The sequence below is a fragment of the Centroberyx affinis genome, unplaced genomic scaffold (assembly GCF_046629955.1).
Source record: "Centroberyx affinis isolate AG114_WGS23_722 - 3 ecotype Tasmania unplaced genomic scaffold, CSIRO-AGI_Caff_v1 ptg005526l_1, whole genome shotgun sequence".
NCBI classification, from domain to species: domain Eukaryota; kingdom Metazoa; phylum Chordata; class Actinopteri; order Beryciformes; family Berycidae; genus Centroberyx; species Centroberyx affinis.
The window spans coordinates 62,541-80,906 of record NW_027282775.1 but is presented as its reverse complement, the minus strand read 5'-3'; the positions used below and the strand labels follow the sequence as shown (position 1 = coordinate 80,906).

General features: G+C 41.4%; 1 protein-coding gene across 1 annotated transcript in view; it reads right to left on the bottom strand.

Moving 5' to 3' along the window:
- Positions 1-339: 339 nt before the first annotated feature.
- The window catches only part of LOC139667428 (glutamate receptor 4-like), a gene marked incomplete at its 3' end in the record, with an annotated part of 59,106 nt that continues 41,079 nt past the window's right edge, over positions 340-18,366 (bottom strand). The window contains exon 3 of the mRNA XM_071546881.1: positions 340-579. Coding sequence (XP_071402982.1) covers positions 340-579 — 240 coding nt within the window. The remainder of the gene's footprint in view (positions 580-18,366) is intronic.

Below are 18,366 nucleotides of genomic sequence, written 5' to 3'. Positions count from 1 at the left end.
CTTATCAAATATATTCAATTTACAGATGTAGATAACATATTGTTGGGTGAAAACCTTGTATCTCCAAACTGTCAACTTTTCAGAAACAAAGAAAAGCTTTGAGTTTATCCAATGGGTTTTGGAGATTTTCATAAGCACATTCGTAGATTTTTCCAATGCATAAAGGAATAATAAAATTCAAGCATACACACTAGGGATGGGATGATATATCGTGATACAAAAAAGTGACAATGCGTGCGTGCAATGTGCTGATTTGTACTGGATATGTGCATTACTGGCTTTTCAGTACTATATGTACAGAAAAAGAGACAATATAGCGTAGACGTTATCTCGACTCACCCCGGTCGGTGTCGTACAGGAAGACGAACTTGTTCCAGTCGTAGTGGTCGAGGAGGGACAGCAGCGCCCCCCGGATGGACGGCCGGAGCTGCAGGGTGAACTGGCTCTCGCCCTCGGTGGGGAAGCTGGGCGTGATGAGGGAGATGTGCAGGGCGCCGCAGAAGGACGTCAACGTGTGGACCGAGCGCTTGTCGTACAGGCCGAAGATGGCGAAGACGCCGCGGGAGTACTGGGAACAGACTGGGAGGAGCGATAGAAAAAACAGAAAGGAGGAGGATAGAGAAGAAGAAGAGGAAAGAGAAAGACAGGTTATTTCTGATGCAGATAGTTCACAGAGCTGCTTAAAGAGTAAACCCCAAACCCAAATCTGTGTAAAGCCTGACATCTAATGGTGAAAAGCATGCTACTGAAATTGCCATCTGCTATTGGCTGATCTTTGGTGCCAGGTGATGTCACCTTCTATAGAGTACAACAGGTGGTGACATCACCTGGTACAAAAGATCAGCCAATAGCAGAGGGCAATTTCAGTAGCATGCTTTTTACCATTAGATGTCAGGCTTTACACAGATTTGGGTTTGGTGTTTAGTTGGTGTTTTACTCTCTTAAGTAATAATCAGTAACATAATCAGTAACAGTGCACTGCAAATTGCAGTGAACAGATGATGTACCCTACAATTTATCTATACCACAATGCAATGCGATCGGTCTCACCAAAGAAGAAGAGTCGTGCTAGTTACCTCCGCTAAAGAGGTTATGTTTTCGGTGCCGTTTGTTTGTTTGTTTGTTTGTTTGTCTGTTAGCAGGATTACGGAAAAACTACTGGCCCAATTTTCATGAAACTTCGCGGAAGGGTGTAGAATGGGCCAAGGAAAAACCCATTAAATTTTGGAGCGGATCCGACTCACGAACAAGCAATAATAGCACGAACCTTGGCGGAGGTCTGCGCTCTCCGAGTGCCCTTCTAGTTGCTAGCTTGTGAAGTAGCCAACGTTAGCTCACAAGCTTATTGTTTGCCAAACCAAAACAGCTTGCTACCATTAGGAGGCAGCACCTTAGCTGACAAAACCACACTTGCACATGATTAGAATTTCAACAATTTATTTGTAATGTAATGTTCAAAACTTCACAAAATCGATACTTGAGTACATTTCAACCCGCTGTCATGATGCTTGGTTTGTTTATGAGATGCTGGGCGCGTCTAGGTGCATCACATTCCGTTAAGCATGCTTAAAGGAATGGTTCACCCAAAAATGAAAATTCTGTCATCATCTACTCACCCTCATGCCAAATGAAACACAGGTGAAATTTGTTAATCCATATAACACACAGGGAGGCTGCCAGCACAACTTGGTAGCAGCCTTCTCCAAAACAACTGAAGTCAATGGGGACCTGTTCTTTAGAGTTCCAAAACAAAAACAGCCAAACAATCACACTGTGAATAGAAAGACCTATACACCATTATTTGTTGCAAATCAATCAGCTGTAGTTAAGATTTGCACTAAATGATGGTGTAAATATACTGTGGGTCTTTTTGGAACTCTGAAGAACTGGTCCCCACTGACTTCAGTTGTTTTGGAGAAGGCTGCTATGGAGTTGTGCTGGCAACCTCCCTGTGTGTTATATGGACAAACTACACCTGTGTTTCAACTGGCATGAGGGTGAGTAGATGATGACAGAATTTTTATTTTTTGGGTGAACTACTCCTTTAATGTAGTGTCCGAAACGAAAGGTTGTTCAGTCGTTGCCCATATAGTTCACTATATGACAAACACTCCATAGGGAATAGCGGGTGAGTGAACCATGCCGAACGCAGCTGTGATCTCTGGGGCAGTGCAGTGCCAGAACAGCACAGCGGATGTGAGCGCTTAGCACCAAAGATGGAGACAAAATAAAAAAATAAAAACTCACTGATTACTCACTTTAAATCCTTCAAGAGAACCACTTTATGCGGTAAACAGACATCAAAACCGAAGGCGTCCGTTTCTTCTGACGCTTTCATCTTTCACGCCGCACTCTTTCCTCATCTAAACAGCAACAACAATATCAACATTTCCTAGCGGCTCACTGAGTCACTTCTCCAGGATATATATTCCCCATTAAAAACCAAACACTGAGTTTCAGGGAAAAAAAACGTTTGTTCAAGCTACACTGCGAGATCAAAACGGCACAAACTGGATCCCTGTGCTTTATTGGTCAGAATAAAATGATAAGTTTGCATTGAAACATCTCAGCTTGCATCTAGTCTTCACAAGCCGTACACACACACACACACACACACACATGTACGCAGTGTAACCCGCTTAAGGAGATCTCCTCATTATAGCGAGGCTCGGCTGTCTACAAGACCCATACTGTAATTGCTCACTTTTCACACACACACACACACACACACATACACACAAAAAAAAAAAAAAAAAAAACAACAGAAAGGGGAAGATAATGAGCGTCTTCCGCCGCTTTCCCGGTACGAGGGGGAAATCAGAGCAACCGAAGGAAGAGTTCGAGATGTTTCCCGTTGTTAAAAGGGAAACGGGGGGGGGGGGGGGGGTAGTAAACAAGTGGGCTGCTTTACTGACAAGCTTATTGCGGCACTGTACTGTAGAGAGAGAGATAGAGAGAGAGAGAGAGAGAGACGTGTCGTTTTTTCCGGTCTCGCTTGATCTGCCTACAGCTTCCTTCCCCCCCGGGCGAGACGAACAGAGACGAGAAAACAGTCACAAAGAGAGAGAGAGAGGGAGAGCTTTTTGTTGCACGCACAATTAAGGTACAACGAGGTGTCGGGATCTACAGTGCCGGGAAAAAACACGACAGTCAAGAACTCCGGTGTTGCTTTGTTGCGACATCACAGCCGATGATCGCTCTTCCTCAGGTCACGAGTCACTGAAAGGCCTCGTCAGTGTCGGGTGGTGACACGAACCGAAACCCCTTAAAGTTTTATCCCTGAAATATCTTTAATTTCTCATTAAATCTCTGTTAAAAGTAACATAGCTGTAAGAAAGTAAGGTTAGTATCATGGGTGTATAAGGGATTTGTAGTCTTTAAGGGATTCATTAAGGGATTTTTCATGCCTTTTGTGCAAACATTAAAGGGTGTTTAAGGTGGTTCTGATGGGGTCTCCTCCATTAGTAACGCCCTTAACTCATTTTAAGGGTATTTTTGCAAGAGTTAAAGGGGTGAATTCGTGTAAATGTAAGGGCATTTTAAGGCAGTGGTTCTCAACATGGGGTCCGGGGACCACCAGGGGTCCTTGAAGGGGTTCCAGGGGGTCCCCAGCAAATTGATGAATTGTTAAACTTCACCGTTATTTCATTTAGAAGAAGTGAACACAATTAGAGAATGTAGAAGAATGACTGTTTTGATCATAGTTTCTCTGTTATCTCTCTACCTACAATACAGATAGTCATGGAATTCTGGACAAAATCATATCTGACAATAAAAATATTCTCAGATTTGGGTCCGAGACAAAAACTATCGTAGCGATGGTACTACTAATATACTACTACTTTTCCCAGTAATGCAGTAAATTACTGTTTCAATTTACATACTACTATTACAGTTACCAATCCAGAAAAAAGTTGTTACTTTTGTTATCGTCTCCTCTAAATATCAGATGGAAATTGAATTATCCAAGAACTATATCCAACCATCATCATCTGGTTTGTCTCACTGAGTTTAAAGGAGAAATGGTAGAAAAGTTGACTTTCTCTGAGTGGAAGTATTCCCACTACTTTGACTTTATCTGGTAAAAGCAGATGAGTGTGGAAACTCACACACACACACACACATGCACACACACACACACACACACACACACACACACACACAAATACACACACACACACACACAAACGCTCACACACACACACACACACACACACAAACACTAATCTATTTAATTTATGTTTTTGTACATTTTAATATTTTTATATTTACATTCATATTTTCTAGTGCTATACTTAACTGCTAATTATATGCTTATGCTTGAATATATGCTTATTGCCTATTGTCTATTACTTGTGTCTGCATATTGCACTGGATGCCACTTTATTGTTATTGTTTTGTTTTTGTCTGTCGGCTATTTACACCGCACCAAGTTACCAAGCTGAATTCCTCATATGCGCATATGTACTTGGTGATAATAAATCTGAATCTGAATCTGAATGAGTGATGGAGAAGTAATATAACAACTAGAGTAATTAATTACTGCTCCAGGGAGTATTAAAAAGTATTAATATTACTTTTGAAATGAGTAACAAGTACTGATATACTGTATATATTTGTTCAGCAACAAGCCCAAGACTGGTCAATATTAAGTTATACCAGCTATCACATGAAAAAATTAGAACTATTATTATTACCAATTTGGATATTGTTGTTTTTCATCTCCTTTATTATGACACAAATTCATACACAATATGTGGGGGTTATAACTGACCTTTCATAGATGATAGATTTGATCTGACAACACTGTTATGATGCTTTTCATTATGATTTGTAATTATATCACTGAACACATTTTAGGATTAGACCAATAAATATTGGTTTGCCGAAAAAATCAAAACTGGGATCTGCTCTGCCAGTGTCTCACCCTCTGATATGATGGATATGACGCAGTTTGATTGATGACATATTTATTGTAGAATCGATCAATACTACACTGGTTGTCTATGGGAACCTCATTCAATGGCACACTTTAATGGGACTCCACATAGGAATGCATACATATATTTTCAGTGGAGAGTTTTAGTGTCCCATGATGGTCTAAATGCTGTTTCAAAGGCTTTTCCACCCTGACAAGAATACAATTCTGGGTGAAACACTGAATAGTTTTCATTTTTTAGCATGAAAACGGTCAAATTTAAAGTGGAATCCTACTGTATTATTGCAATGATGGGGATTCTCTCTTCTTATTTCATTTTTATTGGAGCTAATGCTGTGGGTCTGGAGGTAAGGAGGCTGATAAATTATCTGTCTAATGACGCAAGTATGGTCACACCTGCTCCCTCGCTGAAAGAGCATACAGTGAATAACACCTAAGTGTGTGTGTTTGTGTGTGTGTGTGTGTGTGTGTGTGTGTGTGTGTGTGTGTGTGTAGGCTCTCAGGAGGGAGTCGGGGTAGGGAGAGTCTCCACTCAACCACGAAAGGAGTCCAGAGGTTGGAAACTCCACACAACTGACTGATGTCCCCTCAAGGGACGTGATGACACACATGAACACACACACACACACACACACACACACACACACAAACACAAACCCCTCTACTCCAACACACACTCACACACCCTCTAGCTGCCATATTGTTATTATGCTAATATAACAGAAATATGCATATATGCACACATGCTGGCCTGGGATCAAATCCTGTCAGTCCTGCTGAAACTTTGTCTCCCCCTACTGTGTTTTTCTCTCATTACTGAGTGCTGTGCTTTATAAAAACATGATTACTATGCAATTAGGGTTCAACTGATATGGGTTTTTGAAGGCATACTAATACTACTAATAAATACATAACACATAAAAATGAAATTATGAATAAACATTTGTGCATACTTGTGTGGAATCTGCTCAAAATGTCTCAGAGTCAATACAGCTTAAAGGGCTTCCCATACACAACCAGTGTAATATTGATTAATTCTGACACTTGACCAGATCTGATTTTTAATAAAATACCAATTTATGCCAATATAATTTCTCTGACTGCTACCGTGCATTTAAACACTACCATTACACACACACTGGTGACGTGCCGATCAAAATCTTCTCATTATCTTGTATCTGCCTGCAGCCGTTCTTGCATGGAGACAGTCGGGTAAATATGAGCAACAGACCCATACCAATGGGGATGATTACAATAATAAAGGCAGCAATTAATTTCGCAGCCACATTTACAATGATTATCATTGTTATTATTGGCTAACCTGCTGCTAACTTGTCCCATGTCCTTTACCTGTTGCCAGGCGGCCAGCTTTGCATGGCTTAGGTATGTATGGAATATCTACTAGTATTTTATAAACAATTTGGTAACACTTAAATAAGATCTAAATAGTGATTGCTGTATTTTATTTATGTTTACTGGTTATTGCTGCTCTGCATGACTGCATGTATCATAAGTTGGTTGTGGTCAGTATTGCTTGGCTGTGTGTTGTTGCTTCATGTCGCTTGCATGACTATATGTGCTAATATGGTGTTTGTTGTTGCTGTATTGTTGTGCTGATGCTTTGCTGTTTCCTGTTGCTTTGCATGGCTTGTGTTCTGCCTTGAGAGTTCTTGTTTTGTTGCTGTCTCTATGGCGTCTTGTTGTCTTTGTTCTGTACATTTTTATCATTTTATAGGTTTTAAAACATCTCGCCACAAGGACTATAGTTGAAAATTAGCCAGCTGGCTAACACTAGCACATTTACAGAAATGTCGATTAATGTGTGTTGTCCTTATAAATAAATAAACAAACAAACAAACAAACATACATGATCAACAGAGAGCGCCACCTACAGAAACTCAAACTGCACCAGCAAAAAATCCAAGAAAAAAGACGTCACAGTGGAGTAGGGCTGAACAATAAATCAAAATTTTATCGAAATCGCAATATAGCCTACTGCAATTTTCAAATCGCAGGAGGTGCAATATTTGTTAAAGGTGAAATGTGTCAAAATACCATTTTAAATGAAATATTGTGGTGCTGCAGAGATGTCCTGGCCTACACATCATATTCTACAGACTTAAGAAAACATCTTTGTTTGGTACAGATCCCCGCAAAAAATCACACCATAATCATTTTAATACGTTTTTCAATGAAAATGAGAATAATGATGTAAAAATGATCATTCCCTCTAATATCACAAATCAATTGCAATATCAGTCAAAATAATCGCAATTAGATATTTTTTCAAAATCGTTCAGCCCTAGTAACAGACCGATACCAATGGGGATGATACAATAATAAAGGCAGCAATTAATTTCGCAGCCACATTTACATACATGATCAACAGAGAGCGCCACCTACAGAAACTCAAACTGCACCAACAGAAAATCCAAGGAAAAAGACACATCCCAGTGGAGACAAAATAAAAGAAACCAGGATCTCACAGACCACTCTAACAGTTCTCAGCTGTGGGTGCTCAGTGCAACTCCGAGCATTATGAAAGCGTACTCCAAGGTCACATTTCCATACAGGGCCACCCAGGGGCGAACCGGAGCGACCTTTCTGACCAGGGCCACATTAGAGAGCATAAAGCCCTGAGAGAGTGGACAAACGCAGTATAGCTCCCTCCAATCTAGGCTACTTGACAACGAGCCAAATTGACTGAGCTCCGTGCCATATGGCAAATGATGAGCGATCCGTTTCATTAAATTAGAAAACCCTCTGCAATGAATAAAGAATCAATCAAAACTATATGACAACGAACAGCTTGCCCCGCGCCTACTCACAAGTGGGTTAGTTCAATTTCCCCGTCCCGGAGACAAACTTGAGGATCACTTTTGGATTGTCGTTCAGTCAGTCAGTGTACTCACTGTATGAGCTGTATTTGTGTTAACCCCAAAGTTACCTGTGTTACTCATAAAGAAAGCATTTAGTATCAGTATGCTGCACACACGCCTCTTGTTTCTTGTTTAGTGCAGCAGGTAACAAGGAACAGAAAGAAAAAATTGAGACAGGATATATGGCAAGATTACTTATATACTGCAGTCTCTGTAATAATACAATACAGGATTTCTCTATAGCCCATGGGGGTTGGATGTGATGCATATGGTTGTGGCAAAGCTGTTGTAAAGATTGAAAATAATGGGTCCTGCCCCCCCCCCCCCCCCCCCACACACACACACACACACACACACACACAGTTCACCGGTGGTTTTTAAATGATCGACCGGAGAGGATTTAGCGGATCTCAAACTGTGGCTAACTCTGAGCTTTATTAAAGGAGAACTCCAAGGTGCAATTCTTTTCAAACTTTATATCAATAACATTGATTCTTAAATTAACAACTGTGAAAAGTGCAGTTTACACCGTTTTGGATGCAAGGGCATTCGTTATTTCCAACTTGGTTTTAGCACCTTCAAAGGTACCACGCAGAATTTTTAACCCCTTGTACCCTGACTTTACCCTTAAATTTCCCCTTAAAGGAATAGTTCAGCCAAAAATGGAAATTCTGTCATCATCTACTCACCCTCATGCCAAATGAAACACAGATGAAATTTGTTAGTCCATATAACACACAGGGAGGTTGCAGCACAACTTGGTAGCAGCCTTCTCCAAAACAACTGAAGTCAATGGGGACCTGTTCTTTAGAGTTCCAAAACAAAAACAGCCAAACAATCACACTGTGAATAGAAAGACCTATACACCATTATTTGTTGCAAATCAATCAGCTGTAGTTAAGATTTGCACTAAATGATGGTGTAAATATACTGTAGGTCTTTTTGGAACTCTGAAGAACTGGTCCCCATTGACTTCAGTTGTTTTGGAGAAGGCTGCTATGGAGTTGTGCTGACAACCTCCCTGTGTGTTATGTGGACTAGCAAATTTCACCTGTGTTTCAACTGGCATGAGGGTGAGTAGATGATGACAGAATTTTCATTTTTGGGTGAACCATTCCTCTAAGTAGCTTCAAAGTAGCATAGTGCTAGTGTTTCACAAAATTATGACCCCATTTCCCATAAACCCTGTTGTTTCCTGTCTACCCCTTCTGCCTCCCTGGCCTCTTCGTCTTTACTGAAGAGGATAAACATGTTGAAGTGATTTCCGCCCTCTGCCATTGCCAGAAACTCTGACAGCTTTAGCTCCGTTTGCTCTGGAAGAACAGCGCCCTCTTCCTGTTTTTGTGCCGTAAAGCGATCCAGCAGATTTCCCGCCAAATCCGACCCGGTGGCCCACAATGTAAAATGCAGTGTAGAGGCTGGTAGAGGCTGCCGATCTTCTCAGCGATGGTGTCATTTGTTTACTGTAAATAGCTCAGGCGGGGACACCTAAGTCCTGCGCGCCGCATCGGCTCACCGTCAGCTGATCCAAACAACCACCAATCATGTCTGACACCTCCACCAGGCGCTCCGTTCAAGCTGCCAACAACTCGTCCCTCTCTGCGGAGTCCTGCCTGCCAAACGCCGCTTGCTGCTGCCCGGCTGCCGTTACCGGGGGTGTGCCGCTTTCTCGCTCGCCTCTTCTTCCGCCCGCCGACCGCCTCGAGAAGGCTTCGTCAAAAAAAAGAAAGAACCGTGCACACGCCGCCGTCCAAACTTTGGATAACTAACCTCACCCAGTCGTATGAATTCCCACATTCAAGTCCCGGAACCGGCCTTCTTTCCAAGGAATGTCGCTGGGAATTAGTCCCCACTGCCCCAACTAAGGTTCCCTTCCTACCTTCTTGCGCTGCAATTCGCCTTAAGCTGAGTAATAATTCATTGTTCTTTGCTATCACATCGCAAGGTACGCATTTACAGCTAAAAATAGGCATTTATCACTAAATATGAATGATTAATAGGTGGTTGGCTGGGCTTGATTCTCAATGTCAGGCTATTTCTGTAAATTGCAGTGTGCGCGTTTGGCGTGTACGCATAAGATGCTGACATGCTGCCGGCTGTCACCTCAGACAAAGCACATGCATTCACATAGCGTCACAGAATATTTTCCCTTGAATAAAACAAAGAAATAAATTAAAATGCCGCTCACCATATCGTGTACCTGCTCTTCTGAGAGCACTTGGCATTGTGTCACCTTGCGCTGTTGCTTTACATATAGGCACATTTAGTGTCGTAGAATATTTCCCTTGAGAGATCAAGATCATGGATGGATTACTGAACGGGCCAACCGGGCACAGGCCCAGGGGCCCGAGAGCTCAAGGGGGCCCCTAAGCCAGAGCCTGATACATGATGATGCTGTCACTAACTTTACATTTACTGCCCTGCAGTCGAAGGGCTTAGTCATTTATATCAGTGGTTCTCAATGTGGGGTACGGGGACCACCAGGGGTCCTTGAGGGGGTTCCAGGGGGTCCCCAGCAAATTGATAAATTGTTAAACTTCATCATTATTTCATTTACAAGAAGTTAGCACAACTAGAGAATGTAGAAGAATGACTGTTTTGATCATAGTTTCTCTGTTATCTCTCTACCTACAATACAGATAGTCATGGAATTCCGGACAAAATCATATCCAACAATAAAAATATTCTCAGATTTGGGTCCGAGAGACAAAATCTCATCAAATAGGGGTCTGTGGCTCTAATGTGGACTAAATTAGGGGTCCTTGATATGAAAAAGGTTGAGAATCACTGATTTATATCAACACCAAAGCCTATAATAACCTAAACATTTGTTTTGAAGGTGTCAACATGGCACTGTCACAGTAACACATTCAGTGTCATTCAGTGTCACACTGACTCATATACCATACACCATACTGTGTGGCCATACAGTAGATTTTGGGGCATTGCAGGCAATCAGAGGCATTTTGCACTTTAAAATATGTTTTTTAGGCCTGGAATAATGTGTTTGCACCTTGTAATTCCTTTGTAATTGTGTATTTAGTTTCCTATCCCATAAGTGCAATAACAAAAAGTAGTAGGTATCTGTGCCCAGGGGCCCTAGGCTTTGTCTCATAATCCGATACTACTGTAGTATCTTACTATATGTCCATTCGAGGATATAGCCAGTATGCCTGCTGAGCTCACGCCTTGAATGAGAAGTGCTCTGCAGCATCCGACTGCAACATGCTCGTTGCTTCACACAGGCTACTTCCATTCAGTACCAGGCTGCAGCTGTTTGGTGACGTCTGGTTCTATTGTTTTGGCGGGTCATGCACTCCCTGCTGAATCTTCACCACACTGCTCGGATTCATACGAGCAGAACCTTCACTGCCAAATACAACTGCATAACCATTTGTACATGATGGTGTAACTTTGTGATGAGAGTGTTCCTGACATGAGTTATACCGTTTCAAAAATTAATGCGGTAATGATTTATTGATGTTAAAAAGATACATGTTGCGTCTTTAACATGCTGGAGTTAACATAGCAGCTCAGGTCACACACATTAAGGAGAGGTGATGTTTATTATAAGAAACGCAGAACAAATCTACACCTCTGCCAAAAGGCTGTCTGCATCGAAAGATCACCAAACAACTCAAGACCTGAACCTTTTAGGGCTGAAGCCGAAGGGACCTAGACATACTGTTCAAGATATTGTTCATGGTAGCTTCATGCAGCACCTTTAAAAAAAAGTCTTTTATCAAGCTGAAATTGGTTGTAAGTGAAGAAAAATGAATTCTGTAATTTTCTCCACCACCTGCAGCATTTTTCCAGCACACAGGAGGAAATTATCCCCCCTGTTATCTTGGGTGAGTGCATATTTGGGGACCAAGCTTGGATGTTAGGGGACTTTTAAACCTGTGACCATGGAAAATATTAAGCAGGTAGAGAAAATGGATGGATGGATGGATGAATGAATGGATGGATGGATGGATGGATGGATGAATGAATGAATGAACTAACTTTTCGTATAGGTATGAATTTACTGAGCACATTCACAATATTGTCCAGGTAACTTCCCATTATATTCTTGATCACAGTCATCTCATTCACATACCTGCTGCTATTCCTTCTGTCTGTCCAACCTACTCAGACTGGTATCATTTTGCTCCGCGGTTCATTCCAGCTACAGTTCAAAGGACAGCTGCTGTATCACTACCTCGAGGGAGACAGCTGTATTGCCTTTTACTTACTTATAAAGCCATTGCTCTGAAATTACCATTTCCCCTGCATTTTACTGTTGGTCTACCACCATTACACTGAAGCCTGAGACTATCTGGAACTCAGGATCAGTGATGTAGTGGTAAATAAAAACTATAGAATGACCTCTAGTTGGTGATCATCATAAGGCAAACAGCCACCAATACCCTCTACTACATTCCTGATAGAGTAAAACTGAATTAGAGAATCTGTTTTTTAGTTTTTATGCAACCCAAAAATGAAATAAACTACAGGAATACCTCAGAGCGTCTTATGTTCAATCTTTCTAAGAGACATTTCCCATGTGCATTTTGAGAGACACAGCCGCATAGAAAACACAGAGTGGGAATGCTCCGGTGCAAAGTGAGACCAGAGGCCAATAGCACCGATCCATCAGAGTCAAGCTGTATCAAACCCAGTCGGCTCTGTGTGACCAACTAGCGGTGCAACAGCAGTACTACCCACAGTGAGGGGGCGGCCGCTAGTGACAGACTGGCCTCCTGGACTGGTCCATTTTGTCCCCACACCAGCACTGACCCTGAAACAGCATCCGCTGGCCTCACACTCCACTGCACAAACAGGTCAGCACACACACACACACACATGCACACTCCACCTCGCTCAAATCAATGGGCCAGACAGTCTGTGTGTGTGGCACACTAAGAGAGCAACGCTTACCGTCCCTGTCCTGTCATTTTACATAACACCGCTCTGCCCGGAATCATTTCAGAACCTCGCTTTTGCATTAAAAATGAATCTCATATCATTGACTTGGGCTAAGGACAGTGTTCTCTTTGAAACAGCCCGCACTTAAAGGGCTGTCGAGCTGAGCTAAGCTAGGATAAGCTAGGCTAAGGTAAGGTAAGCTTTTCCAATCTAACGCTATTGACCAGCAGGACTTTGGGGCAGCTAAACTGCTTTGTCATCAGTGCTCTGTGTAAATCAGCGGACGACTGGATGCGGTCTAGTGCCAGTGACACACTTTCCCCTCGGTCCCCCAGGTGTCGGGGCCCCACCCACAGCACACCACGGTTTGATGCTGACTGCCCCCGACCTCAGCGCTGTCAATATATTGATCACAGCCACACTGCACAAACCCCCATTATTCACCACTCGTTTTAGAGCAAAAAACATCTGATGGGTGTTTCTTCTTTTGTATGGTGGAAGCTCGGTAGGAAAATGTGCTGTTCATTCATGTAGGGGAGTGAATCCACCACACTCAAATTCCAAACCTGCTTCCAATCAGCTTCCAAACCTGTTTATGTCAATTCAATTTCTGGGGACACAGTGGAGCAAATGACTGATGACTGACAAGATATGGTAACACTTTACAATAAGGATCACTAAGTTAAGGGTTAGTTAATGCCCTTAATTAACAGTTAACTAATGTGTCTGGTAATCATTTCCTAATGAACTTTTCCTAATTAACTAAGGTATTAATTTATACATTATTTAATAGTCATCTTTATAAACTATTAAATAATGTATAAATTAATACCTTAGTTAACATGAACACCATTAGTAAATTACACATTAGTTAACTGTTAATTAAACATTATATATACATATTAAACATGAACTAACCCTTATTAAGCATTACTAACCCTTAACTTAGTGACCCTTATTGTAAAGTGTTACCCAAGATATTATTATTTGGTTAATACTAGGAAGCTAAAAGCCTACACCGCAGTCAGTTGGAGGCTGTATTGAATTTTAGAACTGAAAAATAACAGCTTCCTAGATGTTCCTCCATGACTTTTTAAGGAAATAATCGTTATAATAACTATATTTACCTTGTTTAATTGATGGCTTCCCGGACTTCTCTTAGAGTCCCAAAGTCCAATAAATTTGTATAAAATTTTCAAAAAAACATTTGTAAAAAAAACAACAATGTAAAAAAATAATATATATATTTTTACTTTTTATTTGATGTCTGCACCATCATAATAAAGGAAGCCTGGATGTTACAGAAGAGCAGCACGCCGTTTAAGAATTTCTAAATGCTACTCTTACAGTTTAGGACAATCTAATTCATAATTCATAAAGATGAGCAGCTCTTTCCCAAAGGCAGAGAATGGAGAAGCAAGACTCAAATTTGTCACGTCATCAGGAACAAATCGTAGCGTTCAACTATAGTAAATGAACAGCAGTCTTTGTTTTCGTTTTTAATACCCAGATGAGCTTCATTTTAGAGCTAAACCAAGAAAATGTACCCCTGATTCCCGGAAAATTCTCCTCTCTTTCCCTTGTGTTTTCTCATTCTCTATGGATCATCTCCAGACTTTACACCTGAACATGTTTCGGTCTTTGCTCTTTGCAGGTTTTAAAGAGCTGATCATGTCCACAAATTGATTCGACTGCCCTAGACCATGTAAGTAATGTATGGGAATTGTTAAATTGAGTGGTGTTCCCATTTAATAGGCCAGTGGGCCACCAGGAACAGCCAGAGTCGTTTTAATGCACTCTGTTGGATGGATGCAGCAGGACTCTTCCATAACTAATTCTGTTATTTGGTGTCTCAGGAACCGCTTTGCAATCGCCCATAAGTATGTAATTGAATTGAAATATCCACCAATTGAAAAGTTGAAAATGATCTTAAAACGTTTGGACACACCTGATTGAATGTACTATGTTTCTCATTCTCTTAAATCCATTTTGATCTAAAGGCTTCTGCTTGAAATGAGTTTCTTAGACAAATATAAATAGTGAAGTTGATCCTGTGTATGAATTTCTTTCCAAAGCCTTTGTCTTTCCATCAAGGCAAACGGCGGCTACTTTAAAGAATCTAAAATATAAGATCATTTTGATTTAACACTTTTTTGGTCACTGCATAATTTCCTTATGTGTTATTTCATAGTTTTGATGTCTTTACTATTATTATAAAATGTGGAAAATAGTAAAAAATAAATAATTGATTTGATGTGGGTTTTTTTTTATCCTTTGTACTCTTTTGAAAAGTTATTAGTATTGTTATTATTAGGGTGTGTCATGTCTCCTATGAATATGATAACATTAATCTTTCTTGTTTGGTTAGGCAACATCTTGAGCAATTCAGAAATGTTGGGTAGAGGCTAATAAATGTCCCAGAAGTTGGAAATGGTTATTAGAAACTCTTGCTCTGATTGGCTGTAGGAAAGCTCAGTTTGATTGGTAGTTTTGATTGGCACAGAATAATAGTGCAAAAAAAGATTAGTGTCTCCACATTGGTTTGTATCCACAGGATGAGACTCACAATACACATGTGAATTCACATGTGTAATCTCACAAATCTTCAATCGCAATGGTATGACTTTTTTTTCACTTCACACAACTTTATTCACATTTGGGAATGTTAGAGAACATGTGTAAATAGTATTTGCACTATACTCACTCTATAGTTCAGTGATTTCCTGATTAAAGTAAGAAAGAAGGAATTGTGTCATGAAATCAGAGCTAATTTAAATTTATGTATTTTGCAATTTTTCCTCCAGTATCTACACTGCAATATGTACTCTCTCTCTCTCTCTCTCTCTCTCTCTCTCTCTCTCTCTCTCTCCCTGCTTCTGCTGTCATTCAGTTAAACCCGACGCCTGACAGCACACTGTTGCCTATTTTCTTTCCCCAAGTACGTGTGTATGTGTGTGTGTGCATGACCGACTGAATAAGGCACGCATGCCATGGGAGCATGCGAGTGCATGTTGCATGCATGTGTCCATTCATGTGCATGTGTGTGATCTCTCCATTTCTTGTGGCATCAGAGAGACACACAGAGAGAGAGAGAGAGAGAGAGAGAGAGAGAGAGAGAGACTCCCACCGGACGTCATTGCAGCACATTTCGGCATCACGCATGAGTGCCACTGACAGACCACCCCGCGCTACTTCTGCACACACACACACACACACACACACACACACACACACACACACACACACACACACACACACACACACACACACACGGTGCGGCGCCGTATTCTGTCCGCTTGACTTCATCTCCCACCATGCCACTGGGGTAAGAGTGGAGAGAGAAGAAGGAGGAGGAGGGGAGGGATCAGGCTCTGCTCTTCTCATCATCTTCACCCCCCCCCCCTCCCACCCCCCTTTCCCCCCATCCTCATATTTTCAAATCCTTCCACTCATATCATAAAATCAGGCAGCCCAGGGTTACATGCCAAGAGAATTGGTAGGGAGGGGGGGTGGGGGGGTGGGGTGGGGGTGGTGATTGGGCTTTCAGAGAGATACAAAATGACGCTTAGATTGTTTGACATTATAATGGTGTGTGTTTGATGATTTAACGCCATGCCCATATGGGTTTTTGAAATCCGATACGATATCTTTGCACTTTATTTGATAGCCGACAGTGAAGAGAGAGAGGAAGAACGGCAGAGAGGGGGAGATGACATGCAGCGGGCGGGGTTTGAACACATGACACGGCAACTACATGATACAATTTGTCAGTATTCAGTGTTTCCCCCCACAATTATATTCTTGTCAGGGTGGAAAAGCCTCTGAAACCATTAGACCATCATGCGGCACTCGAAACCCAGAATAGCTATAATAATAAAAAGAATAGAAGAAGAAGGAGAAGAAGAGAAGAGGAAGACATGTGCATTCATAATTGTGTTCATCCATAATCCTATCATTTGAATCAACTCAAGTTAAGGGCTTCCCATAGACAACCAGTGTAGTATTGATCAATTCTATAATAATATGTAATCAAACAAACTGCATCGTATCCATCACAGAGGTGGAGGACACTGACTGGCTGATTTACTTTTGACAAAAGGCCGATATCACACCCATTATATCGACTAGGGACTGAACAATTAATCAGAATTTTATCGAAATCGCAATATGGTCGACTGCAATTTTCAAATCGAAGGAGGCGCAATATTTGTTAAAGGTGAAATGTGTCAAAATACCATTTTAAATGAAATATTGTGAGATGTCCTGGCCTACACATCATATTCTACAGACTTAAGAAAACATCTTTGTTTGGTACAGATCCCCGCAAAAATCACACCATAATCATTTGAACACGTTTTTCAATGAAAATGAGAATAATGATGTAAAAAAATCATCATTCCCTCTAATATCGCATAATCATATCGCAATTGCAATATCAGTCAAAATAATCGCAATTGGATATTTTTTCAAAATCGTTCAGCTCTAATAACGACAGACTAATGTATCAGTGTAACCCTAATACTAGCTATCCACTGTGTAAGTGCGTGTATACTGTGCATTCAGTAACTGCTCTCAGATCAGAACGACCCAAACAACACCGCATTCGTTCGTCAACTATAACGTTCAGCTAAGGCTATACGGTGAGGAAGCTACCGAAGCTCAGGTGGAGGCTCATGATTGCTTTGACCCACCCCTCCTATTTCACTCCCCCACCCCCAGCACCACCCCCAACACACACACACACACACAAAATCAAGCAATCAGAAACCGGAGCTTGATCAGCGACACAATCACACTAAGTGCAGTGCTGTAGCCAGTGGACTCCTGGTTGCCATGCAGTTTCCCCTGTGGGACAACAGCGTATGACAGATGGTGAAAATATGGCTGTGACCGTAACTCAACCTTATAGCCACCACCACCACCACCACCACTGCTGGCCCAAGGCCCTCAGTATACAAGCTACACTCATATATTAAGAGGGGGTAAACACACATCAAATTACCAAATCCAAAAAAAAAAAAAAAGAAAAGATATATATATATATATACTGTATATACATTTATATATAACAGCAAAAAATGTGGCAGGGATTCTCAGAGGGATTGGCAAGAGGCACAAAACGCTCCAAACTGTGAATATTAAAAGTGCAAGCACCAAGGGATGAGTGAACTAAACTCCTCGTAAATCCTTTACCACTTAGCATCCATAAAACATGAGCTAACCAGGGGGAAAAGAGGGAGAGAGAGAGAGAGAGAGAGAGAGAGGGAGAGAGAGGGAGAAGAAAAGCGATTGGGAGATAATGGATGGTGGAGCAAATCAAACTGGCCGGGGCGTCCAGCGACGATTTTTCTCGTACTTGGGAGGAAACAATCCAAATTGGTGGCAAAGGTGTGAGTGTGTGCATTCATTGTTGTGTAGTATAGGATGAAATGTAGCATTAAATGACATTATATCCGGACTGTATGCTCTCAGCAGCTACAGAGCCACTTGTAAAGGTTGCACTCTGAGCAAAAAGGGTTCCATATAGTAGAAGTTTAATTTAACAAATCTGAGAATTCTTTGAGTTCAATGAACCCTAACCAAAACCCCTCCTTTCGCTGGGTGTAGGAACCATCATAATAGAGATGAAGGGTTTTTCTT